Below are 26,810 nucleotides of genomic sequence, written 5' to 3' on the forward strand. Positions count from 1 at the left end.
TGCTGGTCCGGGACCACACATTGACCCTAAGCTGCTAATTAACAACGTGTGTCGCCTTCTTTGGGGCCAGACTGGTTGCCCTCCCCAAGCTGAGCACGTAGCTCCCTGTGTCTCCCGCAGTCTCACCACCAGCCCCAAAACAGGGCCCGGCACTTGTTGACAGGCGGATGGGTCATGGGATGCTGGGTGAGTGAGAGAGAGGGACAGCGACAGGAGGAGCTGAACCAGCCAAGACTGCAACGACCACGTGAAGCCCCTGGACTGAGGGCGCCGGGCCAGAGCTGCCCAGATGCCGTGTCCAGGCTGGGAATCCAGCCAGGCGCTGGCCTCCTGCTGCTGGAAGTAGAGCCTCGTCAAGCACGTCCTGGGGTTTCTCCTGACCTTCCCTCCTGACGGCTCTTTAGGCCAGCAATCCTCAACCCTGGCTGCCGGTGAGAGTCACCTGGGAGCTTTAGAAAGTCCAGATGTCTGGCTGCTGGCTGCACCTGGACCAATTGCATCAGAGTCGCTGGCACAGGGCCAGCATCTGACGGGGCTTCTCAGGAGTTCTCCGAGGCTGAGAACCACAGATTGAGAACCTCTGCAGCCTCGGCACCCGAGGCTTGGGAATCTTGGACGCAGCCCTGCCTTCCTGGGCAGCGGGCTCCGCTACCTCCCGGGGCCCACACTCGGAGTGTCTCCTGATGCAGGTCAGATCTGAGCTCTGCCCCTTGCTGACTCATAACGTCTGTGGGTCTCAGTGGTCTCACACGTGAAGGAGGAATTACAGGATGTTGTGTAGGGTGCCTGCAGTCAGAGCTCAGTAAGCCCCCACTGTTTGCTCTCACTGCGGCCAGGCCTTCCCCTTCCCGCAGGTGCAGGTCTCTGGACTTTTATAATGGTACTGCCCAGGGTAAACAGTTCCTGAGCACTGCCAATGGATGTGTATTTATAAACTGCATTCATGGGTTACTATACTAACATATTATGCATATCACAAAACATTCAACAAAAATAGAAACTTTTAAGGATTGAGATAAAAATATAAATACAAGTTCCCATATTTTCTTCTTGATGCCCCTAGGTATATGCACCCCACCTTAGGGCACCCTGCTGGAGGGCCCACTGAGAGAGGCGGTGGTCACCTGGGGTCACGAGCGTGGGGCGAGGGAGCAGGAAGTGGGGAGCTGCACACGGGGCCCTGGGGAAGCTCCGGGCGGTGGTGGGGGTCGGTGCTACAGCTCCGAACCGCTGGGGAAGCGGCAGCTACGGGCGGGGACCCGGACACCGCGCAACCCGTTAGGATCCTCAAGGGAGGGTTCCGGCCTGGAGGCCCTGGGTCCCGGGGAGCCCGGGCACGGGAATCCGGGGCAGAAGGATCTCGGGCGCGAACCTCGGGAGTGAGGAGACGCAGGCCCCAGAGAGTCGCCGGAGCCCGGCTCCGACATCAGCCGCGACAGGTCATCCACCAGGTGCCACTTCTCCTGCACTTGCTGGGGCGGAAGAGGGGAGCGAGCGGCCGGTTTACGAGCGGCGCCTCCTCTCACCAGGGGCCGCGGGAGAAGCGGCCACCTCGCAGTAGCAGCCCCGAGGCCCCGCCCCACCAGAGTTTCCCCTCCCCGCCCCCACTACGGCCCCGCCCCACCAATCTCCCGCCCTATCCCTAGACCCGCCCCGCCGGGCCAGAGACCACGCCCCTCCCGATCCCGCCCCAGCCCAAGGCCGCGCCCCATCAGGTCCCGCCCCAGCCTGGCCAGAGACCACGCCCCCACCAGTTTCACCTCCTACTTCAGCCCAAGCCCACACTCCCGTTAAACCGGGTCCCCAAGCCTAAAGCCACATTCCTGTTGACTGGTTCCCGGCCGGAGGCACCGGTTCCCTCCCTCCACCTTCCCCACTTCTATCCGCGGCCTGAGGCCACAATCCCGACAGGGTCTTGCCCGGAGTCCGTGACCCCTCCCCAGTCCGGCGGACACTCACCCACACCAGTTGCTTCCGGAGCCCCCGGATGGCCCTCGCGCTGGCCTGGGACTGGGAGACGCACACGGTCAGGACAAGGCTTTGGATAGACGGGGATGCTAGGTCAGTCAGCCCCCCTACTTCCTCCTTCCCCACCCCAGTCTCTTAAAAACCACCTCCCGGGGTCTTCTCTCTTCCAGGTTCCTAGACACCGCTTTCTCTCTCCTCTCCTTCCTCCCACTGGTCGCTCAGCCCCTCTCCTCTAAATGTAGTAAGAATAACAAGCGCGGCAGGCTCACAGCGTGTCTGCACCAGGCGACGTGCTTCCCCAGTGGTCACTTAAAGTGCCCGCTTTACAGGTGAGGGCCTTCAGGGGCTGCCCAGGGGCACAGGGCAACCCCCAGGCCACCTGCCCTTAGGCCCCTGGCTCCCTGCGACCTTGGGCTCTCCTTGTCTGGCCCCCAGATCCCATGAGACTGGCTGGGGGTGCCCCCTCCCTCGGCCCCTGCTGCCCTGAAAGGCACCTGAGCAGGATGAGGAGGGGGAAGCTGAAGGCGTGGGAGCCCAGGTAGTGGAGGATGCGCTGGCTAGGGGGTGGGAGCCGGAGGGCCACCAGCTCTGGGACCACCTGCCAGGGGGCTGAGTAGTTGGTGAAGAGGCCACAGTCCCAGGAGGAGCGGATGCTGGGGAGAGACCGCCAGAGGAGAGCCGGTGTCAGTGCTCGGGTGACGAGCTGCCGGCCCGGCAGCCTCAGCCCGTCTGCTCCCCTCACCTGCTGACCACATAGCCCAGGGGCACAGCGGCCAGGAGCAGGCCCAGGATGAGCACCAGCTGGAAGAAGAAGATGGAGCTGGAGGCGCGGAACGGCCGAGGGGACGCCCTGGAGTTCCTCAGCAGGGTGTACTAAGGAGCGAGCAAGGACACAGGGGCCTCAGCGCAGTGTGCAGATGGGAGGTGCCCGGCGGGGCAGCAGCAGGAGGTGAGGGCTGCTCTGCTGCTGGCGCTCGGGGTGCCCACACAGGTGCGGCCCTGCTCCCTCCCAGCCTCCGAGCCCTCACCTTCTTGATGTAGAAGGTGAGGAAGACGAAGATGCTGTTAAGCAGGGGCAGCAGGGGGCAGTAGAAGAGGCCCATCCAGGTGACTGTCTGGCCCTCCACGATGTCCAGCACGTTCTTGGGCAGCAGGAACTCCTCCCGGTCCAGCCAGGCCCAGAACCGGCCCGAGAACCGCTCCACCAGCAGCCTGGGGGAGGGGAGTGCCCAGGTACCCACCACCCAGAAGTGTGTGGACCTCGTTGGTCCTGGCTGTGGACCATAACACACTCACACGGTAACAGGCATGTAGAACTGCTCACCCCTGGCTGTGGCCACTGGCCACCCCCAGACACGCCCACTCCACCCCCGTAGTGTCCCCACGTGGCTCACCTCCTAGGCAGGCTGACAAGGAAGGTGAAGGCCACCGTGAGGAGGAAGTTGAAGATGCTGAGTTTGTACAGCTCCTCCCCCACCGAGTTCTCCCAGCACTGGTCAGAGGGGGCATCTGTCACTACCCTCGGTCCCCAACCGCCCCTCACCCACCCGTTGGGGGACTCTGTGGTCTAGGAGCCTTGCCTGGAGTCTGATATGATTGCTAAGTTAAAACCCGGGCCTGGGATAAGATTTGAGCAGACAAAGCCCACAGTCTGGGCTGCCTCTCTGCAGAGCGCAGAATGTGATGTGAATGGCGCCCCCTGGAGGTGACTTCTGGGTGGGCAACTCTGCCCACAGCCTCTCACAAAGGTGAGACCCTGAGAAGGACGAGGAGATCAAAGAGGTGGGGCTTTGCAGAGGACAGGAGGGACAGGCCCTGATGGAGTCACCGGCCACCTGGTAGTCACATGCGTTGTAGCCGTAGGACTCACAGCTGGTCTTGTTTCTGCCAAAGCACAGCAAAGTCTGGCCCAGCGAGAAGGAGAACATTCCCAGGCTGGCCAGCTTCAGCACCACACACCTGGGGGTTAGGGGAGGGGGCGGGGACTGTGTCAGGGGAGGAGCCCAGGTACATGGCACATCTACTCGGGACACAGGTGTGGCTGACATCTGCATAAGCTCAAGTCTCTCCCGGGCCCAGCCCCCTCGAAACCCAGAGCCCAGCCTCCTTCCAAACTGCTCCATGCGTGGCAATATTTCCCAAAGTGCGTTCCCTAGAATCTTGGTCTCCAGATGATTCACAGGAGAATGGTTCTGTTTACATCAGTTTGGGAAACACGGCACAGTCCAGCCACCCTCCCCCCACACCCAGCTTGGAGATTCACAGGCACATACGTGCTTTTATATCATTAATGCAGGTGAGATCTCTCTTCTAAGGCCTATTAATGCCCTAGTCCGTTTACACTGTCCATATATCACAAACACGTGCATGCACACTCCTGAATAATATGTAACTGGATCACACAGGTAGGGTGGCCTAACCCCAAACGATTGCCTGCACGTTATATCAAAGTGTGGACTTGCTTTCTTTCTTTTTTTTTACTTTTTATCCATACTCCGCAGTACGTGGGATCTTACTGCCCCGACCAGGGATCGAACCCGCGCCCTCTGCATTGGAAGCACGGAGTCTTAACCACCGGACCGCCAGGGAAATCCCATGAAGTGTGGACTTTCAAGGCTGATGCACAGCCGGAGCCTGGCTGGGAACAGTGGTTCTTGTGTTGAGGAAGGCAGGGGTGGTGGGGGCTTATTTTCATCTTCCATCCTTTTGAGCATTTTGAATTTTTTTTTTTTACCATGTGCACGTGCTATTACCCATTCCAAGAATAAAATTTCAAAGCAAACACAATCTACCTCGGAATGGGTAGATACGCAGAATGGGCTCCGGACAGCTTCTGTGCCAGGGAAGCCCGAGGAAAAGCAGACCGTGCCAAGTGAGGGGTGGGTGGCAGACGGAAAGAGAACCTGGGCTGGAGCTGTTGTGTGTGTGGGGTCCTGTGGGTGGGTGGGTCCAAGGCAGGACCCGAGTCCTGGGAGAGGAGACAGAGCAGAGCCTGGGGGCGGAGGACGGCTTGAGTTTGAACCTGCACCCGGCAGGCATGGGGAGCCTCCCTTGGCCAAGGCGCTTGACCCTTTCAAACCTCAGTGTCCTCACCTATCCAGTGGCAGTGAGGATGGTCCTAACTTCACAGGTCACGTGAGGGTGTCAAGGTGAGGGGTGTAAACCCTCGGGGCACATGGGAGGGAGCTGTGTTCCTAGGTGGGTGACTGTGGCACCCAACGTGTCCTGGCAAAAACAGTCACTGGCTTGCTTTGGATGGTGGGGACTGGAGAACCTTAGACCGGGGCCCCCCAGACTGTGTGTGGGAGCAGCTGCCTGCCTTCCCTTGCACGGGACCCCTGATGCCAGGTGATAACCAAGACAGGCGGCAGGACACCGCCCTTCCATGCCCTCCACACTCCGTCCCACCTGTCACCCCCCCAGGTGTCACTCACCAGATAAGAGTGAGGTTGACCTCAGTGTTGGGAGGGTAGTTTTCCAGCTGGACCAGGAAAACAAACAGCAGGGGACCCAGAAAGTTGACCAGGGCGATGACCCCAGGGGGCAGGTACTGGAGCAGCAGAAACAGGGACTCCTGTGGGGAGAAGTGGATAAGGGGGTGCCGTGGGCTGGAGGGCCCCCAGCGGCTCCCCTATCCCCTACGGCCCCCTTCAAGTGTAACTCTGGTGCAGGCCCGGAATCTGGAAGCCCACGGATTATTCCCAGTGGCAGCAGGGGGTATCCACAGGTAGAGCCTGTCTGACTTGGTTATGACTTTGGGCAAATTGCTTTAACCTCTGTGAGCCTCGGTTTCCTCTTCTGCAAAGTGGGACCATCCCGTGTTCTCCCCCAGGTCTGGCCAGGATTAAATAAATGCATGTCAGTCGCCTGGCACCTCCTTGTTGTCCTGCGAGTACTTGGTGGCCCAGAAGATAGCACTGATGGCCCCAACCACCAGGAGCCCGATGAGGATGTTGACCCGCAGGTAGGTGAGCAGGTGGCAGGCCCTTTGAGCCCGGGTCTGATGCTGCACCATCAGCAAGTGACGCCCCTCCTCCAGCTCCACCTGTCACGGGGGCAGGGGCAGGGGCACAGGTGGGTTAGGGCTGGCCCAGGTGGAAGCGGAGGGGGCTGGCAAACAGCCCCAGGTCGGTGTGCGTGGGGAGAAAGGCTGCCAGGCTCTAGGCAAGGTTGGGGTGACGCTGAGGCGGGGACAGACGGGCTGGTTTTGTCCAGAGCATCCCCAGAGTACCGTGCAGGTGAGCGCTCACACCCAGACACGGCACAGCCCCCGCCTCCAGCTGGAAAACCGTGTGTGCACACACACACACACAGACACACTCCCACACTCAAGCCACACACTCATACAGTCTCACGTGCTCTCACACTCATTCACTCTCACAACTCACACTCACGCACATCCTCACACACACCTTGAACTCGTTGCTGATCTCATGCTTCTTGATGGTAGCTGCCTCCTGCCCCTGGATGCAGAAGTCCCAGGAAGAGAAGACCTTGGCGCTGAGAGGTGACCTGTAGTCCTGGCCCAGGAACATCTTCTGTGGCAGCCCCTTCACCATCCTGGAGGGGGCAGAGGCCAGGGCTCAGCCTCGGCTCGGCTCTGATCTGGGGTGGGAAGTCCCAGGCAGCCCTAAGTGCAGCCTTTGGACTCGGCCTGGGTGGGGGGGGGTGGGGACACAGGAGCGGTGGCCCCGCTCCTGAGGTCTGCAGCTGGGGATGGAACCTCCATTGGCAGGGACTCCCTGCCAGCTTGGGGGTACCACGCCAAGCAGGGGTGATCAGGGAAGACCCCCTGGAAAGGGGTGGAGGCAGGGGCTCTGCTCTCACCGCCGTAGAATCCCACAGAAGCAGAGGAGCAGGCAGGCCAGTGGGCTCAGTAGGTAGGCCAGGCGGATGCTGTATACTGAGCTGCTCTCAGGTCCCGCTCGGTACGCACCGTAAAAGAGATAGGTGTTGTTGAAGGCCTAGGGATGTCAGACAATGACAAGTGAGCCAGGCTGTGTGCTAAGTGTTTTCTTGCTGTTAACACATTAGCCCTCACAGTGACCCCATCAGGTAGAGAATAAGAGTATCCCCATTTCACAGAGGCTCAGAAGGGTTGGGCAACTTGCCTAAGGACACACAGCTTGGAAGAAGAGCCAGGACTGGAACACGGGAGCCTGCACGGTAACCACCCAGTGGCTTCCAGGGATGAGGGTAGGGTGGTGCTTATCCCAGAATCCTGGACACTTTTTCCCTTCTTGTCCTTCAAACCCCGACCCCAGCTGGGCTCTGAGGGCCGTGGGCACATGTCCATGGGCCTGGGCTGTGCACAGTGGTCTCAGCCTCTCTCTGACCCCACTGCTGACCCAGCCAGCCTGTCTGTGGAGGACCGTCTCCCTAGAAGCCAACGTGCCCTTGGAGGGGTGAGGGTCCTCTTAGACTGGGGTTCCCTGAGGCTAGATCACCAGGTTCCCCAGCCTCCCTGGTCCACAGCCAGTACAGACCCACTCACCCTGCCGGTTAAAACATTCCAAAGTAGATTGTTGAACTTGGGAACACCAGTCTGGGGTTGGTGGCCACCAGGACACTGGAGGGCTGTCGAGGAGGGAGAGGGGTCCAATAGGGAAGGGTCCCCAAGGCATAGGTGAGGCTCTGCCCCTCTCACTCCATAGCCTCCCATCTCAGGAGGCCTGAGCAGGGTCATGAGGGCATGTCAGGAGGCCTGTTATGCAAAAGGCGAGATCGAGTAGAGCCTCACGGCTGGACCCAAGCAGGACGATGCCCCGGGTTTGGACACAGAGGGTTGGGGCTGTCCCAGTGGACCAGGCCCCACAGGGTTCAGGTGGGCTCGGGGGGCACTGTTCCCTCCGTGGGCCAGGCACTCACTGAAGTTCAGAGCAGGTCCTCTGTCAGGGGGGCGGAGCCAGGTCAGGGGCAGCAGGACGAAGCTGGTGGTCAGAAGTAGGGTCAGCAGGTTAAGCAGCAGCAGGAAGCGAAGAAAGGTGAAGTAGGACTGGATTCCGGTGCCAAAGAGGCCTGCGGGGAACAGCAGGTGGGTCCGGAGGCGCCGAGCCGTGGGCCCAGCTGATAATCTGAGGGTTGTGGGGGGTGGGTGAGCAGCCTCACAGGGACCTCAGTTTAACAGCCAGTCCTGGAGGCTGGCCTAGCAGTACCTCTAACAGCCACCAGGGGTGCCATCATCCACCAAGGTTTGAAGGGTGGCTCTGGGGGCAGAGGGGGATGTGTGAGGAAGGCGGGGTGGGTTGGTGGGGGTGGAGGGGTACAATGGCCAGGGGGATAATGCCCTCCTCTGGTTTCCAAACTAGACATTGAGACTCCAGAGAGGGGAGGCAGGAGGTGGGGATTGGGGTTCGGGTCCTACCCCCGATCTCGTAGAGAGCCCCCTCCCAGAGCCCACAGCCCCGGGCCAGCCGCCGTGCTGCCTCCCCCAGGCGCCGTCCTGCAGTCTGCTGCCTGTGACGCCACTGCTGCCAGCACGAGGTCTTCACCCCCTCGGGCTCCCGCAGCTGCCTGGGATGGGGTGGTGACGAGAGGGGTCCCTGAGTCACCCAGCATGCCCACCTGGCCAGGTAGAGCAGCACCCTGGGCCAGGGAGTCTTCCCACTGCTGGTGATTTCCACCCCGCCAACCAACAGGTGCATCCTCTCCCCACCCCCACTGCTCCTCCTCCGCTGTGTTCGGCAAGGTGTTCGGGCACCCACCGGATGAAGCGCTTGTCCACCATGGCGTAGGGCAGCAGCCGCACAGGTTCCTGGGAGGAGCACCGCCGCTCCATCTCCTGCTCCCACAGCTCCTCGCCGGCCGGCTCAGGTTCTGGCTCCCCTGAGGCCTGCACCGACCACTGCCTCAGCATCTCTGTGATGGGGTTGAAGTTGGGGTTGTAACGCTCCCCCTCCTGGGAGGGGATGCTGTTGGAGGAGATCTGGCTCAGTCTCCAGCCACATCTCAAAGCAACGTATGGCCTCAGTTTCCCCATCTGTCAGACGGGGAGAAAGGTCCAAAGGGCTCGGAAAGATGGGACGTCACAAACAAAGCCAAGGCCAGGTGTGGCCACAGTTAAGTGCGGTGGAGCCCAAGGCCCGCTCTGCCCCACCGCAACCGGTTACCAGTGGCCGCAGCCCTTCCCCATCGCCCCCTGGCAAGGGACAATTCCACGTGCCGATTCTCCCATTGGGAAGACCTCTCTGCCGCAAACCCCAGCAGTTCCCTGGATTCAGCATACTGCAACACCTCGAATCTGGACGTGTTGGGACCTCCTCTGTCTTCTACCTGGTGGTCCAGATCCCGGGACTGGGTCCACCCCGGCCCCCCATGGAACCCAAATGGGGAAGCGTGGCTACAGCCCCGGCCGTGGGAAAGGAAGGAAGGGACCCCTCTGCCCCTCAGCAGCGGCTCTCACCCCTTCCCCGCCAGCTGCCAGCAGCTCCTCGGCCTCAGTTCTCTCTTCCACCCCCTCACGATCCCCCCTCCCCTCACGCTGCACCCAGCTCACCTGGGGACAAGGGACCTAGAGACCGTCCTCCGACTGGCTCCCGCCACTCCCGGCGGGGCTGCGAGAGAGCCGAGGGGAGGGGTCACATGACAGGAACCCCAGCACCCCTAGCCGTCGCCTCCCCGCACTCCTCTCTCCCCCGCCTCCGGCACTTCCTCCGCGCTCCACTGAGGCCCGCACTTCCTGAGGGGGCGCGGAGCGCCAGCAGGCAGGTGAGAGGCGCTGCGCGTGCGCGCTGGGCGGGGGTCGGGCCCTTCCCCTCCCCACGGGGGACCCGCGGCTTCCGGGCCGAAGGTCTGACCCTGCGGGGCTGCGGTCGGCTGGGCGCAGGCCCCGCCCCTTATCCGCCGGTAGCCCCGGCTCCGCTCGGCTCAGAGGGTGCGATAGTGCAATAACTTAGGGGGTGGGTCCGACCACTCAGGGCTGCTCGATTTTCAGAGGCCCTAGGCGTTATTTCTCAACTTCCCGCCTCGATCTTTGGCACTTAAGCCGAAGCGGCCCAGCGCCTGGCCTATAGGAAGCGCTCAGGAACTCGCTGCACTCATGCCCCGCCCCGGCGAGTTATCTCGGCCCTTTCTCTCTCTTGGGACCCCCTGGGAGGCCCCGCGGTCCTGTCCTTCCTCCTTCTCCCTCTCCGCCTCCTTGAGGGCCCCCCCTCATCCCTAAAGAGCTCCAGTGTTTTTTCTGCCTCCCTGCCTGCTTCCGCTCCTGGTTTTCCAGACTCCCCCGCCCCCCCCCCCGCCCCGCGCCCCATGCCAGGCCCCAGGCTGGGTGCTGGTGCTGGGCACACAATGAGCATAGAGATAGAGACGGAGCGGGAGAGGGGGGACGGACTAGTAAATGTACATGTCACTAGGAAGTGGCACATGCTCCAACAGGGTTCAATCCCGGAAGACTCCTCAGAGGAGGTGACTTTCAAGTTGTGCCTGGGATCATGCAAGTAAAACGTGACTGGAGCATGGGTGTGCAGGGCAGGGAGTAGTGTTGGGGGAGAGGCGGGGGCTGGGCAGAGCTAGTTCTCTAGGCTGAGGTGCCTGTACCAAGATCCATCCTGAGGCAATGACTATTTGGGCATCCTGGCTTGGCTCACCTGTCCTCCCCTCCAGGAGGGCCCTCCCCTTCCTTTCTGCCTTCCAGCTCACTTTTACCCTGCCCGCCTCTCAAGTCTTCTCCCAACCAGAAATGGCTCCCACCACTGTCCAAATCCCACCCTTTCCTCAAACCCAAGGGTGACTCTCCTCTGGCCTGCCGGGCTTTTTCGAGGTTAGGTTTCTAGGTAGAGCTCCCAGGTGGACAAGACTTACACCCTGGCCGATGACACCCTAGAGGCTGACTGACCTCTCGGCCCGTTTCCTCATCTGTGAGCTAGGGTCATCAGTGCCCCCCTCCCTGGCTTGTGGGGAATAACGGAGCAAACAGCAATGGGGACAAGCCCCCAAGTGTGCCTCCCCTCTTCCCCACCTAGCACACAGGAAGAGTGCCGGAACTCTGCTGGAGAAACCACGCCCACATCGGGAGGTCGGAGATAACCCCGGGTTCTACCAGCCAGTTTGGGGCTAGTTGTCGCAGGAGGCTGTGCTGGAGGAAGGGGTTACACAACGTAATCCTGCAACGCCCGCCGTATCCGTGTGGCTTTGCCGCATGGTGTTATTTTGATAATCGCCCTGGGAAGTGGGAGGGTCTGGAATCATTGTCTCCATTTGAAACTTGGGGAAACTGAGTCCCACAGAAATTGGCTTCAACCGGAGATTGGAACACTTCCAGACACTCGCCGCCTTCATCTTGGTCAGACCTCAGGGTGGGGTGAGAGGAGGGGTCGGAAGCTGGTGGGGAGAGGGCACAGTCGCCGAGGGCTCGACGGGGAGGGGAAGCAGGAGGAGCGGGGCGCGCCCCCCCAGCCGGGTCACGTGACTTGTCCGAGCCCCGTCGCCACGTGGGCCGGGCTGGGCGGAGCAGCACCCTGGCCCCGCCAGGCCTGATACGCTCACAGGTCGCCCCAGGGCCCTTGGCCACTCCCTCCCTCTGACCTCACGACCCCTCCCGCAGCTGGTGGAGCCCAGACACAGTTTCCGGCGGCCCTCGCGGGGGACAGGTGAGCCGCGCGCCGGGCCCCTCCTCCCCAGCGCCTCCTAGGCCAGTGCCGGGATGCGGATGCCGGGTCGTGGGTGGGGGCCGCAGCTCCGGGGCTTGGGGACCTCGCCCTCGTCCTCCTAGCCCCATCCAATTCCGCTGCGGCCACCAGCTCCACCCCCTCCGAATTCCTTTGGGCCTCTGGGGCCACTGGGCACTGAGTTGACTCCTCGGGTTCTCTTGGATCTCCCTGAGTTCACTACCGGAGTTGACTCTCTCAGGGGTGTCCGGGCGGGGGACGTGAAGATCTCAGCTCACCCCAACAGTCAGGTGGCGGGCGTCAGGGGAGAGGGCGGTGGTGTGTGTCTCTCGGGATGGGAAAGGGTGGGGAGGCTGGGTTTGCAGGTGGGTACCACTGGTGAAAAGTGGGCGTGTGGGAGACTGGCAGATGAGGGGTCCAGGGTCTCTCGGAGTTCCTGCCTTCCCTCGGCTCAGAGGCTGGGCCGCGGCGCTGACTGGGCAGTAGCTGCTCCCAGAGGACTGGCTTCCGGCTGGGGTGGGGTTTCTGGAAACGCGCCCCACCCTGCCCCTCCCTACCTGGCTCACGGCTCAGGAATGGTGCACCCTGGGAGCTCCTGCCCGACTTGTCCCTGCCTGGGCGAGGGTGCCAGGGTGCTGGGTACCAGCCGGACAGAAGTCTTGGGCAGTGCCCAGATGCCAGTGCCCAGGTGAGCCCCCATCCCCCAGGCAGCTTCTGAGCGCCTTCCATCTCCCTGCTTCTCCCTCCTGGAGAAGGGGTGTGTGGGAGAGGCCTGTAGATCTGAACCTGGGAAGGAATTCCAGCTCTAGGGACTGGATTGGGGGGCACACCCTCAGCCCCAGCTACTTACCATTTCAAGCGGAGTTAAGAGTCCACCTCTGACCTCTCTCTGCTGGTTTCTCCACCCTGTGCTCCTGTGAGAGAGAAGGGGAGGGGGCTTGGACTCTGTGCGGCCTGGGCTCAGAGACTGGACACCCCTAAGTGAGGGCACTGTCTGGGTACAGCCCTAGCGGAACCTGCTCTGTCTGGACACCCTGGCCTCGCCCGAGGAAGCCCCTTGAGCTGAGCCAGCTTTCCTCTGTGCTGAGTTCTCTGGGGGTGAGGGTAGCGAGGAGGGGTGGACAGGGCAGACCGAGGGCTGGGCCCCGTTTTGCTGGGGCAGAGCCTGCAGGACTCAGGGGGTGGTTGGGAGCCTGCTGCCCTTGCCCCACTCCCACGGGCTGAAGAGCCTGGACAAGGCCGCCCTGGTTCAGTTGTCTTGGGTGATGGCAGAGCCCGGACAAAGGCTGCCTGTTCAACGCCCAGCACCCCTCCCCCAGCCAGCTGCCCTGGCCTGCGGGAGGTGATGGAATATACGGGAGTCTCCCAGGAGGGCTGTCAACATTGACGCGCCCAGGCTGGCGTGGAGTGACTCCTGTGGGGGGGGATGCAGGGTGGGCCGCAGCCGAGGAGGCCATCCTGTCTGCCGTTCTGTCAGGCGCTGGTGGGGGTGAGGGCCCAGGCTGCTAGCTGTCTGTGGGATTTCCGGCCGGGAGGAAGTGCTGTGTGGTCACGGGCGGGCACAGGGAAGGTCTCAACTGCTCTGACCTTTCCCACCCAGAGGGTGGCATCTCTGGGTCAGAACCCTGGGAATGGAGAACCTATCTACAGGCACCCCACCCGCTCCCCATCTCTCAGGGATGGCGTCACTGAGGAAGCCGGTGGGGAGCTGCCCAGACTCCCCTCACTTCCTTCCTCCTTCCCTCCGGAATGAGCTCCCCCTCAATCCGTTCTGGCCTGAGGATTATTTGGGGCCCCTCACTTGGCCACTCGTTTGGTGTTTGTGTGTGGATGGGGGCAGGATGGGGGCTCAGGCAGCCTGGGCTGGGAGTGGCACCCCCCATGGTCCCCAGGGAGCGGGCAGTGGAGCTGGGCGCCAGGCTAACTTTGTTGTAACGCTTTCTGTCTCATCACGTGGGCAGCGGGAAGCTCCTGAGGCTGTGTCCAGGCTCTGAACTACCCTAGGTCGGCAGACTGGCTGTGGGTGGGCCGCAGATATGTCCCGGTCGCTGGCTTTTGTCCTCAATGTCCCTGAGACCCCACAGGACCCAGAGGAGTAAGTGCTCTGAGGTGGGGCTGGGGGGCTGGGATGTATCACCCCCAGGGAGAGGTGGTCTGGACCTCAGCCCTTCAGAGGGGGTAGGCTGCTGGGGCGAGGACTGGGTCAGCCGCAGCCTGAACTCCTGCCCCTTCCCCCATTCTCACCACAGCAGCCAGGAGCCCAGCCCCTATGATGAGAGCGAAGTGCACGACTCTTTCCACCAGCTCATCCAGGAGCAGAGCCGCTGGGTGGCCGAGGAGGGGCTGGAGCTGCAGCAGAGGGTGCTGGGGGCTGGAGCCCTGGGGGCCTCAGGTGAGCCCGCCTGCCCTGGCCCAGGCCGGGTGCTGGGATGTGTGGGCCGGACACGGAGCCTCTCAACCTCTCAGGAAGCCCCTCCTAGCAGCCTGGGGCAGCGGGTGGGCAGGGGATATCTCCGGCCAGTGGTGTCTGTAGAACCTCTGGACGAGTCTTTTTTGCTGGGCAGGCAGTGACCGCCAGGCCTTGCTGGGGCCCGAGGGCGCCCCTGTCTACAGCACGGCCACACTCCGCATCTTGGCCAGCATGCCCAGTCGCACCATTGGTGAGTGGGACCCTCTGCCTTTGGACCCTGGGCTGGGCTGCGGTTTCCGGCGGGGATCTGTGTACCTCAGAGCCAGGCCTCTTCGGCTCTTACCCCACCCCGTCTGCTGCTTGGAGGCCCAGCCCAGTCCCATGCAGCCTCGCCGCGGTCTAAAAACGACTCCGGAGTCGTCACGGGGATAAAAATATGCTCTTGGGAACCCGGTGGTGCTTGAGGTCTCTTGTGAAAGAACTTTCATGGGTCCTGGGAAGGAGTGGGGGGGCAGCCCCTGCTTCTACATAAGAGGGGCGCGTCCCCCCCTGACCAGCGGCCTCCACAGGCCGGAGCCGCGGCGCCATCATCTCCCAGTACTACAGCCGTACAGTGAGGCTGCGCCGCAGGGCCGGCTGGCCTCAGCTCAGAGATGTGGGCCGCTCAGCCCGGCCCAGCCTCCGCCTGTACGACCTGGAGCTGGACCCCGTGGTCCTGGAGGAGGAGGGTGAGTGAGGGAGGGCCGGAGCCTCGGTGGGGAGGAGGTCAGCAGGCTGGGTCGGGGGACTGGGGTGCAGTGGGCTGTCTGAAGGCCCCCAGCGGTGAGGTCTCTTTGCAGGGGTATGGGAGTGTCTCGGTGTTCTGGCCACTGGCGTAGAGAAGTGCGGGCCTTTCCAGCTGCACAGTGTTTGGCTCATGCAGGCACGCGCTCCACAGCGTCTGTTGAGCATTTGTAGTGTCGCAGACGCTGGTGTTGGCTTTGGGATGTGATGGTGGTAAGCAGACCCAGTCAGCTCTCATGCAGCTTATTGTCTGCCTTGTGAAACAGACAGGAACCAAATAAATGGATAAGTGGATGGTTGAAGCTCAGATAAGGGCAGCTGAGGAAAGGCATGCCGCAGGAGAGTGTCACGGAACCTGTCTAGCCTGGAGCGACCCAGGAAGGCTTCCTGGAGGAAGTGACACTAGAGTCAATGGGGCATGGGCAAAGGCCCTGAGGTGGGAGCCTGCCGGCTTGCCTGAGTATCTCGGAGGCCTGTGTGGCGGGGCTGGGGAACAAGGGAGAGTGGTCATAGGAGGGAGCAGGGCCCAGCTCACAGGTTGGTCTTCAGCCAGGTGATCTCTGGCATCAGTGCCCAGGGGCTTGGGTACTTCCTGGGGCCCTGCCTGTGTTTCTTCTCCCTGTTTACCCAAGGCCTGCAGCTGGTGGGTGACGGAGCAGTGCAGGGTGGTGTGGGCTCTGAGGTCAGGATGGACATTCCAGTTTCATTGTGTAAACCACGCCAGGTGTCTGCTTTCTGGTCATTTTTTATGTGTAAAGTGGGGTTAAAATAGCACCCCCTTTCCAGGGTGGTTGTGAAGATGAAAGGAACGAGGACATAGGGGAGGGGCAGATCTCCAGGTCCTGCCCTCCCCTTCTCACCCCACCAGGCCTTGGCATAGTGGGATGTGGTGGGGGGACAGTGGGGACTGCTGAGTGGGGGGTGGACGGGGCTCAGGGGCATTGGGGGGTCAAAGCAAGATGCGAGTGGGGACCCAAGAGGAGAGTTTGGTTCAAGGCAGAGGGGCCACTGGGCTGGGCCTCGGAAGATGCTGGGAGCTTGATCGTGTCCTGGGCTCCAGGGGGTGGAGGTGAGAGAGTGATGGCCAGTGGGGGTGTGGGACAGGTGGGCAGCACAGTGTCCTAGCAGAGAGGAGCCATCGGGCCCGGCAGGGCGGCAGAGGCCTGTGTTGCCGGGGAACAGCCACAGTTGTGGGAGGGAGGGAAGGATGCTGCGGGGAACCTGCAGGGCTCCCTCCTGCTCCTACAGAGAAGCGGGGCCTCCTGGTGAAGGAGCTTCAGGGCCTGACGGTGGCCCAGCGGGACCACATGCTCCGGGGGATGCCGCTGAGCCTGGCCGAGAAACGCTGCCTGCGGTCAGTGCCCCTCGGCCTCGTGCGGACCCCAGCCCCACTTCCTCGGCTGGGCGTGGTGGTTGGTGAGAAGGGCCCTGAGCCTGCGGTGGGCGGGTGGTCCCTGGGAGGGAGTGGACCAAGCCCTGACGCTGCCTCTGCCCCCAGAGAGGAGAGCCGGCCCCCGAGGGGCAAGCGGAGGGTCCGGGGGCGCCATGGGCTCCTCTCCTGCTGCAGCCGGCTGCGCGACAGCTGTATCCTGGTAGGCGCCTCTGGGCGGCTGGGGGCGGGGGCCACGTGTTCTCCCTCCGCGTGCTGCTCGTGGGGTCCTCTAGCCTTCAGCCTGGCTCTGGGCGTGATCGACCCCCCCCTCCCCTAGCGGCTGCCCCTCCACTGCCCCTGCGCTCTAGGCCTGGCCCGGGGTCTGGTTGGGGGCCGGCTCCCCTCTCCAGCCTCGCCTGAGGGCTGTCCTGCTGCTGGCCCCACAGGCGTCGCACAACCTGGGGCTCGCGCTGCTCTCAGGGCTGCAGGCCCTGATGCCCTGGCACTACGCCCTGAAGCGGATCGGGGGCCAGTTCGGCTCCAGCGTTCTCTCCTACTTCCTCTTCCTCAAGACCCTGCTGGCCTTCAACACGCTGCTGCTGCTGCCACTGCTGGCCTTTATCGTGGCTGTGCAGGCCGCCTTCCCGCCTGCGCCCTCGGGCTCCACGCCCGCCTTCAGGGGCCTGGAGCTTCTCACAGGCGGGGTGAGGCTTGGTGGGGGCGGGCAGGCGCCCCCTTGTCACGGCTTCCTCCAGGGATCCCCACCCCACCCCTTGCTGCGACTCCGGGAGGGGGGTGCCCTGGCAGCTCCAGGGTGGCCGCGGCCCTTTGCCCACCTCCGTGTTCTCCTCACTGCCCCTGCCCTGGCCCTTCCCCTTCCGCCTTTCCCCTCGCCCTGCCCCCTGGGTGCCCTCCATCTGCCTTCCAAGCCTGAGGGTGGGTCAGGTGCAGGGAGGGGGAGAGTCCCTGATGTGGCCGGGCGTCCTCTCTACAGGGCTGCTTCACCCACACCGTCATGTACTACGGCTACTATAGTAACGTGACGCTGAACCAGCCATGTGCCTCCCCACTGGATGGCGGCCAGTGCACGCCTGCGGCGGGCGGCCTACCCTACAACATGCCCCTGGCCTACCTCTTCACCGTGGGGGTAGCTTTCTTTATCACCTGCATCACTCTGGTGTACAGGTAATAGCCCTCCACTCTATGACCCTGGCTCTGAGCGCCATTGATCCACCCATACATCCATCTGTCCATCCATCCATCCATCCAGCTACCCATCCATTCATCCGTCCAGCTACCTATCCATCCACCATCACTTCCTCATCCATTCATCCGTCCATCATCACTCCATCCATCCATCCATCCATCCATCCATGGATCCTGCCTTCCTTCCATTCATCCATCTACACTTTCATCCACGCACCCATCCACTCCACAAACATTTGCTGTGCTCTGCTCAGGACAGGAAGGTAAGTGAGTTTGGTGCATGTCCTTGAGAAGCTTGCTGTCTACAGGAGAAGACGGGCCAATGAAGAGGCTGGGAAACTCCTGGTGTTATGTTGCTCCGGTGTTTTGGAGCATAGGAGAGGAAGTCAGACCAGCTCCCCAGGGCGGTGGCACTCATCCCAGAGAGGGAGGTTAAATAAGGGTGGGCTGGAGAAAGGCCGGGGAAGGTGTTTTGGTTATCGGGAGAGGCAGTGCAAAGGCCCTGAGGTGAGCCAGCACCCTCTGCAGCCACGTCTGGGTGGGAGGCAGCCAGCCATGTTGGTGGGGAGTGGAGCCTGACCCCTCTTCTAGCCACCTGTGGCTGGCGGGCACCCTGTTGGTCAGGGCTGATCTAAGAGTGGCCGGCGGTCCACACCAGGAGGCTGAGAGCTCTGGGCTAGAGGTGGGGCAGGGAGAGTGGCTGGAGGCCCATCCAGCGCCGGGAGGGCCCCCCTGAGTGGGTGGTAGGTTTTGGCTGCAGGGAGCATCCCATCTGTCTTCTCCCAGCCTCTGCGCCTTCCGCCCCATCTCACCCTCTGCCTGCCTCTGCTTCTCCCAGCATGTCCCGCTCTTTTGGGGAGAGCTACCGGGTAGGCAGCACTTCGGGGGTCCATGCCGTCACTGTTTTCTGTTCCTGGGACTACAAAGTGACTCAGAAATGGGCCAGCCGCCTCCAGCACGACAATATCCGAACCCAGCTGAAGGTGAGCTGCCCAGGGGCCCTGGGGCCGCTGTCCCCCACCCCGTATCCAGGGAACACCAGTCAGGGCCTGCTCCAGTGGGAGAGGGTTAGGGCTGCTCTTGGGCCCTCTCCCCGGAGTCCCCGTGTCCTCCAGCCCCCGCGGGCAGAGGCCTGCGGGGCGCCAGCTGGCACGTGTCCCAGTCCCCGGAATAGCCCTGGGGTACACGAGAGGACACTGCCCAAGGCCTCAGGGCTCGAGGGTGGCTGGCTGGGCCTCGCGGAAGGTTCTCTGCCTGTCTGGGGTTTCCCGCTGCGGGATTCGGGTCAGGGCAGCTCACGGCTTTGACCTGGCTGATGGGCCCCCAGGGAGTGCCCTGGGGCTCCGGGTCAGCGAGGGTACGGCTTTCCACAGGCAGGACAGCTCAGGAGGCAGGGCTGGGGAGGGTGCGTGGGAGCGGCTGGGGCAGGCCTCAGCCTGCGGCCCCGTCCTGCGGTCTCCTGGTGCCTGGAGGGGCCCCAGAGCAGGGGGAGCGACGGGCCGTGGCCCCAGGGGTGGGCGGGAGGCGACCCCCGGTGCTCCCCGAGCCTCCCTGTGTGTCTGCTCCACGTGTCTCCTGGGGTGTGGCGCGTGTGTCTGCGTGTCTCCGTGGGTCTGTGCCACGGGTGACAGGCCCGCTGCCGCCCCCAGGAGCTTCTGGCCGAGGGGCAGCTGTGGCAGCGCCCCCGGAGGGCGTGCGGACGGCTGCAACAGGGGGCCGTGCTGGGGCTCGTTTGGCTGCTGTGTTTGGGGACCACGCTGGTGTGCGCCCTGGCCGTCTACACCTTCTCAGAGCTCGTGATCCAGGTGCGGGGAGGGCATGGGGGGGTCCCCGCGGAGGCTCCGGCCGTGGGGTCAAATGCCTGCTTCGTTAGACTGGGCCCCCTGGGGCCCCGCCGCCTCCGCCCGGGCCCTCCCTGGAGGCCACTTCCCTCACGAGCCTTGTTCTCATTCTTGTTCTGTCTCAACACTCTCCCTATTTTTCTGTCCTTTTGTTTTCTCATCTTCTTTTGGTTTCTCTTTTCTTCCGCCACACCTGTGTTCCATCCTCCGTCCTCCCCCTCCCACGCCCCTTCCTGTGCGGTTTGAACACTGGGCCTAGGGTGGAGGGTGGCGTGCCTGCCACTTCCACCCCCTCCTTCCGCCCCGGGAACCCCTCCTCCATCTCGGGCCCATCAGTGGACCTGCCTCTGTCCTTGGGGCGCTGACCTCTGGCCCTCCCACTGCCATAGCAGAGCCGCGTGTCTGCTGAGCGGGACTGGGCGCTGCTGGCCTTGCCCCTGGTGGTCTGCCTTCTCAACTTGGGGGCCCCCTACCTGTTCCGCGTCCTGGCCGTCCTGGAGCGGCACGACTCCCCGGTGCTAGAGGTGTACGTGGCCATCTGCAGGTGCGTGGTCGGATGGGACCGCCAGGTGGGGCTTTCTGGGGCGGGACCTCTGTCTCCCAGGCACCCCTCCCTCAGCCTGTGCACGCCCTCCCCCCTCTTTGCACAGGAACCTCATCCTGAAGGTGGTCATCCTGGGGATTCTTTGCTACCACTGGCTGGGCCGCAGGGTGGGCACCCTGAAGGACCAGGTGAGGGCGGGCTGGGCGGTGCTGGCAGAGGCGTGGGGCTCTCCGGCCCCTCAAGAGGGTCTGCCCTGGTCCCAGGTTGGGGGTGGACGTGGTGGCCCCTCACAGCAGCCAGCCCTCACCTCATCTTACCTGGCCCGCTCTACAAGCGTATTGGAGGCCCCGAGGTGGGCATGGGGAGCAGGGGTGGGGGGCACCAGGGCACTGGGGGCTGAGGCCGCGTCCGTTTCAGTGTTGGGAGGACTTTGTGGGCCAGGAGCTGTACCGGCTCATGGTGATGGACTTCATCTTCACGCTGCTGGACACGCTTCTGGGGGAGCTGGTGTGGAGGTGAGGTCCCAGGGGCGGGTCCCTGCGCTCACCTCCTGGGCACCTGGGCTCCCCCTGTGGAAGGGCTCCTGGCATCCTCACCTGTGTGGTGGAGGTGAGGGTCACTCAGGCGGTTCTCAGGCCTCTGAAAATCAGGACCTGACCCCAGATTGGGGCCATAAATCTCTACCCGTGACGGCTCTTCTGTAAAATATCGATAAACTGAGAAAAACATTTAGGAGACAGGAGGTAACCTATTTTGAGGTTGGAAAGGAAAACAGGTTTCAAAATGATGCATATGGTATAATCTGTCTCATACAAAGGAAAAAGGGGTGGGGAGGAAGAACAGAAAGTAGAGGAACGTTTTCAGATGTCCTGGCTATGAGTGCTAGCATTGTAGGTGTCGTTTCCTTCTTTTTGTGTTTTCTTTGAGAACATATGAATTTAATAATAATAAGATTTTAAAAAAGCTGTAAAACAGGGACTTCCCTGGTGGCGCAGTGGTTAAGAATCCGCCTGCCAATGCAGGGGACATGGGATCGAGCCCTGGTCCAGGAAGATCCCACATGCCGCGGAGCAACTAAGCCCGTGCATCACAACTACTGAGCCCGTGCTCTAGAGCCCACGAGCCACAACTACTGAGCCTGTGCTCTAGAGCCCACGAGCCACAACTACTGAGTCCACGTGCCAGAACTACTGAGCCTGTGCTCTAGAGCCCGTGCTCTGCAACAAGAGAAGCCACCGCAATGAGAAGCCTGTGCACTGCAATGAAGAGTAGCCCCTGCTCGCCACAACTAGAGAAAAGTCCGCGTGCAGCAACGAAGACACAACGCAGCCAAAAAAAAAAAAAAAAAAAAAAAAAAGGCAGTAAAACATTTGATGCTGACGTGCACATTTATACCTGGGTGTATCCATACATGCTTAGAAAAAGGACGGAGATGAAGCTGGCTGCAGTGTGGACCCTTCAGGGTGGGACCCCAGGCCGCCGTCTCCCCTCTGCATCACTGGGCACCCTGGTGGGGCGGGCAGGGTCTTCAGCTTGGCGTGCGGGTCGGGGTGGGGACGAGGGTCTGTCTTGGGGATTGGCCCTCCTGCGTGACCCCAGTCGTTCCTCTGCCCAGGCTCATCTCTGAGAAGAGGTCTCAGAGGAAGGGGAAGCCCGAGTTCGACATTGCGGGGAATGTTCTGGAGCTGATTTACGGGCAGACCCTGACCTGGTGAGCATCTCCCACTTGTGTCCCAGTGCCTGGCCCTTGGGGAGGCTGACTGCTTCCCCCTGGGCCACAGCAAGACCCAGCCCTGGGAATCTGGAGGGACCTGACCCTCACTTCCCCGGGGACCCAGCCTCTGGATGCAGCCCTCTCCTCTCCTCGCTCTCCTCAGGCTGGGGGTCCTCTTCTCCCCGCTCCTCCCCGCCATGCAGATCATCAAGCTGCTGTTCCTCTTCTACGTCAAGAAGGTAGAGGTGCCGCTGGGTCCCTGGGAGGGCGGCGGGGCCTGGGGAGATCGTGCAGCCAGGGTGGCCGCTGGGCCGGCAGATACGGAGCCCTGAGCCAAGTGGTGTGGGGCTGGCAGCCCAGGGCCACCCTCTGGGGTCAGTCCCACGGGCCACAGCTGACCCCCGTCCCGCCCCTGCATCACTGCCTTTGTCAGGGTCCGTGGTCACTGCCAGGTGCCCGTGCGCACGGGCCAGGGCTTAGGGCCGGGGGGCTGGGAGTGCTCAGGGCCAGGTCCTTCTCCCTGGTCCTGTGCTTCCTCCTCTGTACAGCGTGGATGCTGCTCTGGGGGTGCTGCCGGAGATGACGTTTATAAAGCGTCGGGCACGGTGGAGACCTTCAGTCAGTGGAGGTGGCTTTTAGTATCAACCCTTTCACATGCAGGTGACCTGGCCAGCCTGCCCCCCGTGAGCCTCAGTCTCCCCTCCGTAGACCGGGAGGTAGCCCCGCTGGCCCTTTCCAGCCTGTGGGCTGAGATTCTGAGTGTCCGCTTCTCTGCGGGGCTGTCCTGGGGGATCGGCTCGGGCTCCCCCTGCAAGCAGAACACCCCCAGCCCACTGCCGGCCTTGCCCCCTTCCCTCTTGGAGGCCCCACCAGGCCTGGGGGAGGGTGGGTGGCAGGGTGGTGGCAGAGCGCAACCTTTGTCCCCAGACCAGCCTGATGGCCAACTGCCAGGCGCCCCGCAGGCCCTGGAAGGCCTCCCATATGAGCACCGTCTTCATCTCGCTGCTCTGCTTCCCCTCCTTTCTGGGCGCTGCCGTCTTCCTCTGCTACGCCATCTGGCAGTGAGTGGGCCCTCGGCCTCTGGGGGCGCGGGATGGGGAGCTGCCCCCTGGGGCCGCTGTGGCTGGTGGCCGCGGTTTGGGTGGTGTGGAGGTGGCCTTTGTCCGGGCTGAGGGGTCAAGCCGCCCGCCCTCTTCCCCCAGGGTGAAGCCCTCGAGCATCTGCGGCCCCTTCCGGACCCTGGACACCATGTATGAGGCAGGCAAGGTGTGGGTGCGCCAGCTGGAGGAGGCGGGCCCCGGGGTTTCCTGGCTGCCCTGGATCCACCGGTACCTGGTGGAAAGTGCCTTCCCCATCTACTTGGCGTCGGCTCTGCTGCTGTGAGTGCGGGGCAGGCCCGGGTGGGGGCCCTGGTCTCCCTCCCCCGGGGCTCCTGCGCGGGGGGCCCAGCCTGAGCGGCCATCTCCCGCAGGGCCGTGATCTACCTCAACATCCAGGTGGTGAAGGGCCAGCGGAAAGTCATCTGCCTCCTCAAGGAGCAGCTAAGCAACGTGAGTGCCCCTTGGGCTCCCACCTCGGGGGTGCCTGCTGGCTCACACCCGCGGCCCCTCCACACACCCCACGCCCCCCCCGCCCCGCATCCCCACTAGAGGCTGCCCAGCCTTGCCCGCAGGCTGTCCCTCCCTCCTTGCGCAGTTACTGGGCCTCCCATCACCTTGAAAACAAGTCACTGCCCCGCAGGTCAGAGTCACTTGGGCTGGCATTTCCCCAGACAGGAATGGCCTTTCACCTGGTCCTGTCCTCCCGGGGTCTGGGCTGGCTGCTCAGCGGCACCTGTCAGTGACAGCAGGTCTCCCCTGAACACTTGGTGGGCCCTGACCTCATCCCCAGGGCCCCAACCTTGCCCCCAGGGCCCTGACATCACTCTCCCCACTGCTGTTTCTTCTTTTTTCCTTTTCCTTCCCAGTTTCTCACTTGTGTACTTAATGCTTGAGCCCACCTTGGGGCCAGCTGGTGCCTGTGTCCCCTAGGTGGTCACCTCAGGGCTGGTGGCCACCAGCCACTCTCCGTTAGAAATGACTTGGGGGTCAGCTGCTGGGTGTCAGCCGAGGCAGGACAGGGCTGGGGTGCAGCTCGCCTGTGACTCTGCTGCTAGCTAATTGGTGCAAGGACTCTGGGTCAGGTCTTCTTGGGTGGAAGGATGCCCTGGGGACAGCTCCCACTTTTTATAGGTTTATAAGTAAGGCAGTACAAGGTAACCCCTCTCCTCCCCTTTCACAAACCGAGGGCAGGGCTCAGGCTGGGCATTTTGGCTGAGGTACAGCTATTGGAAGTGGGCTTTTCCCAACCGGCTCCTGCCCTACCTTGTAGAGTTTTGGGGCCTGCGGTGTCCCGTGGTGGTGGGACGCACAGCAGCGTCGGGAGGGGAATCCCAGCTCCGCCCGCCGTTCCTCTAGGAGCTGAAGGACGGTTCCCCAGGCAGCCCTTGCTGCAGGCTGTGTCCTCCCAAGGCCGAGGCTGGCCCTGGTTCTGAGTCTTTGGGGCCACACTTCTGATCTCAGCCTGCGCTTGGAACATCTTTTCCCTGGCCTGGGCTTGTGGCTTACTCAGGTGCACAGCCCTCTGTACCCACCAACTCGATGGAGAGAAAACAGGGAGGTCTCTTAAGGAGGTCCCACCTCGTAGTGTCTCAGCGCCTTCGTGGGTGAGCCAGGGTCCCCAGCGCCCAGAACGCATCCTGACCAAATTGCTGTTTTCCCTTTGTGAAGACTCCCTGCGAGGAATCCAGTCTGACCCCGGGGTTCGATGGGCCCTGAAATCCGCCTGATGTTTACTGGGTCCCAGACTTAAAGCTTTATGTGCGTTTTCACAGTCACTTGTCGAAAGAGCCCTGGGTTGGCCAATACCTGCCCCAAAGACGTCTTTGTCCTAATCCCAGAAGCTGTGAATATGCCACGGTTACGTGGCATTGGGGTTGTGGGATTAGGTTCGCAGATGGAATTACAGTTGCTAATCAGCTGACCTGGAGGTGGGAGATTATCCTGGATTATTCGGGTGGGCATGATGTAATCGTAAGGTCCTTAAGAAAGGAAGTGGGTGAGTCATTGTCAGAGAAAGAGGTGTGAGAAAGACTGGACTGGCCATTGCTGGCTCTGAAGGAGGCCATGAGCCCAGGGATGTGGGCAGACTCAGAAGCTGGAACAGGCAAGGATAGATTCTCCCCAGAGGCTCCAGAAGGAACCAGCCCTGCTGACTCTTTGATTTTAGCCCACTGAGACCCATTTTGGACTTCTGACCTCCAGAACTGATGTTGCATTTGTGTTGTTTTAAACCACTAAGTTTCCATAATTGATTAGGTCAACAATAGAAAACTAATAAAAGCCCCATGACACAGACATTTGTATCCCTCTTTTACAGATGGTGACCGAGGTCAGAGGGGAGGTAATTTGCCCAAGACAGACTAAGTGTCAGGGCCGGTTGTACATTGAGTCAGGCTGGGTAGGCAGCCCTCACTGTGCAACTGATCACATTTCCCTTTTCACCTTGGCCACTAGGAAGCTTAGATGCATATGTGTGTGTGTGTGTGTGTGTGTGTGTGTGTGTGCCCACTACTTGGCTCTTGGTATTTCCTTGTCCTTGTTTGGTGCCTCTGTCCCCCTTCTTTAAACTTTTTGTGCCTGTGATGTCAGACACTCTTTGTGAGCTACCCCAAGTGCAGTCTGGAACAGGGCACTTCTGGACGGACACGCGATGGATGTTTTCTCAGCCTTTGTGTTCTGGCATTTCTAGGAGGGGGAAGACAAAATCTTCTTAATCAACAAGCTTCAGCGTATCTATGAGAGGAAGGAGAGGAGCAGGTGAGGGGCCCTGGAGGGGAGTGTGTGGGGGAGAAGGAACAGGTGCTGCACCAGGAGGCCTCTTCCCGCCGGCGGTGGGGAGGGAAGTGGCTGCCGGCGGCCCGGGGTGGCCTGCAGCCCCTTGGGACTCCCCTACCCTCTTTCCCCACCTTTCCTCCTCAGGTGTGTGGGGTATTTGGGGGAGGAAGAAAACTTAAGTTTGCTGAGAAAGGAAAAAAAAGAAATGAAGGAACTGTGTGCAGGGGGCAAGGTGGAGCTGGGGGTCTCTCATGCCCTTTCCCTCCTCTCTGCCACCCCCGTCTTTCTTTTTTTAAATATTTATTTATTTTATTTATTTTTTGGCTGTGTCGGGTCTTAGTTGCGGCACGCGGGATCTTCGTTGAGGCATGTGGGCTCTTTTGTTGTGGAGCGTGGGTTCCAGAGTGCGTGGGCTCTGTAGTTGTGGCACGCGGGCTCTAGTTGAGGCACGCGAGCTCAGTAGTTGTGGCGCGTGGGCTTAGTTGCCGCACGGCACGTGGGATCTTAGTTCCCCATCCAGGGATCGAACCCGCATCCCCTGCACTGGATGGCGGATTCTTTACCACTGGACCACCAGGGAAGTCCCTCTGCCACCCGCGTCCTGATGGGTCGGGGGTCAGCCTGGCTGGCCTTCTCAGACCCCTGCCCCCATTCTCCCCGTGAGGTGAACACCCCCCCTGCCCCCCGCCCCCACCCCACCGAGTGCTGCTGCCTCAGCCCCGGCTGCCCTGGCGCAGGGCTGGGGCTGCTCCTGTGGCCGCACATCTCACCCTTCAACTGTTACCTGCGGCTGAGCCCAGGGAAGGGGAGATGAACTCAGACATCGTCCTGCTGCCTGGACAGACAGGCCACCCACGGGAATGCACACACACCCCTCCTCGACCCCTGCCCGGCCAGGTGGGCCAGCTGAGGTCTGCAGGTCGAGGCCCCTGGGGCTCCCCCGCCCCGACCCCAGGCAGCAGGAGCCCCCAGAATGAGCCATCTAACAAGATCCCCTGCCCACCCCACTCCCTCCCTTGCCGAGGCCTACCGGTGGTGAGTCTCGGCCTCGTCCGGCTCCTTCCACTTCTGTCCAGAGCCTTTCAGCCCTGGGAGGCCTGGAAACAGCTCCTGAGGAAGGCTGCTGGGGATCCTGTGGCCTCGGCTGGCCAGAGGGATGACCGTGGGGCTTCTCAGCCTCCCGAGCGAGGCCCCTTGCCGACTCCGCTTTCTGGCAGGGTTGGTAGAACCGAGGAGGCCGTGATGCCCCCGGCCGTATTCACAGACGACTGGGATGCCCAGTAGGACAGCGCTGGGCCTGGCAGCCCGGGAACCCTGTCACCCTGTCACCCTCGGTTCCCATGGACCTGCAGGCACAGATGCCGCCTGGAGATGGCCCGCTGGGACACGGGGAAGGTGACGGGAGTCTGCAGCCCGTCTGAGGCTGGAGCACCCCCGGTGGACCCTGCCCAGGACTCTATTTATCCTGATTAAACACATTTTGCGAAGTGGG

At 62.1% G+C, this 26,810-nt stretch overlaps 2 protein-coding genes across 20 annotated transcripts; one reads left to right on the forward strand and one right to left on the reverse strand.

The window, feature by feature from the left end:
• Nucleotides 1-983: 983 nt before the first annotated feature.
• TMC8 (transmembrane channel like 8) lies at nucleotides 984-12,708 on the reverse strand. Of its 4 annotated transcripts, none has more exons than XM_073798085.1 (16): nucleotides 12,424-12,708; nucleotides 8,673-8,826; nucleotides 8,333-8,481; nucleotides 7,837-7,986; nucleotides 7,463-7,545; nucleotides 6,796-6,932; nucleotides 6,381-6,528; nucleotides 5,843-6,013; nucleotides 5,403-5,542; nucleotides 3,804-3,927; nucleotides 3,363-3,460; nucleotides 2,997-3,180; nucleotides 2,711-2,841; nucleotides 2,463-2,621; nucleotides 1,960-2,038; nucleotides 984-1,472 (listed from the first exon to the last, which is right to left on the reverse strand). In XM_073798085.1, exons 2-16 carry the CDS (start codon nucleotides 8,822-8,824, stop codon nucleotides 1,215-1,217), a joined length of 2,163 nt encoding a protein of 720 aa, XP_073654186.1. In that variant the 5' UTR covers nucleotides 8,825-8,826; nucleotides 12,424-12,708; the 3' UTR covers nucleotides 984-1,214. The 4 variants fall into 4 exon arrangements, with proteins under 4 accessions (XP_073654186.1, XP_033703681.1, XP_033703683.1 ...); XM_033847790.2 differs by lacking the exon at nucleotides 12,424-12,708 and adding an exon at nucleotides 11,852-11,984; XM_033847792.2 differs by lacking the exon at nucleotides 12,424-12,708 and adding an exon at nucleotides 9,464-9,617 and having other exon boundaries at nucleotides 2,711-2,769.
• Nucleotides 9,588-26,810, forward strand: TMC6 (transmembrane channel like 6). 16 transcript variants are annotated; one of them, XM_073798081.1, is made up of 23 exons: nucleotides 9,588-9,675; nucleotides 10,929-11,266; nucleotides 11,510-11,555; nucleotides 13,535-13,668; nucleotides 13,823-13,965; nucleotides 14,138-14,233; nucleotides 14,553-14,711; nucleotides 16,015-16,120; nucleotides 16,265-16,358; nucleotides 16,585-16,842; nucleotides 17,133-17,323; nucleotides 18,183-18,327; nucleotides 18,994-19,149; nucleotides 19,575-19,729; nucleotides 19,836-19,917; nucleotides 20,147-20,244; nucleotides 21,345-21,440; nucleotides 21,607-21,682; nucleotides 22,371-22,504; nucleotides 22,646-22,709; nucleotides 22,915-22,993; nucleotides 25,233-25,300; nucleotides 26,395-26,559. In XM_073798081.1, exons 4-22 carry the CDS (start codon nucleotides 13,610-13,612, stop codon nucleotides 25,280-25,282), a joined length of 2,241 nt encoding a protein of 746 aa, XP_073654182.1. In that variant the 5' UTR covers nucleotides 9,588-9,675; nucleotides 10,929-11,266; nucleotides 11,510-11,555; nucleotides 13,535-13,609; the 3' UTR covers nucleotides 25,283-25,300; nucleotides 26,395-26,559. The 16 variants fall into 16 exon arrangements, with proteins under 16 accessions (XP_073654182.1, XP_073654183.1, XP_033703677.1 ...); XM_073798082.1 differs by lacking the exon at nucleotides 26,395-26,559 and adding an exon at nucleotides 25,463-25,634; XM_033847786.2 differs by having other exon boundaries at nucleotides 9,589-9,675; nucleotides 26,536-26,810.

Source organism: Tursiops truncatus, chromosome 20 (genome assembly GCF_011762595.2).
Source record: "Tursiops truncatus isolate mTurTru1 chromosome 20, mTurTru1.mat.Y, whole genome shotgun sequence".
In the NCBI taxonomy this organism is placed as follows: Eukaryota; Metazoa; Chordata; class Mammalia; order Artiodactyla; family Delphinidae; genus Tursiops; species Tursiops truncatus.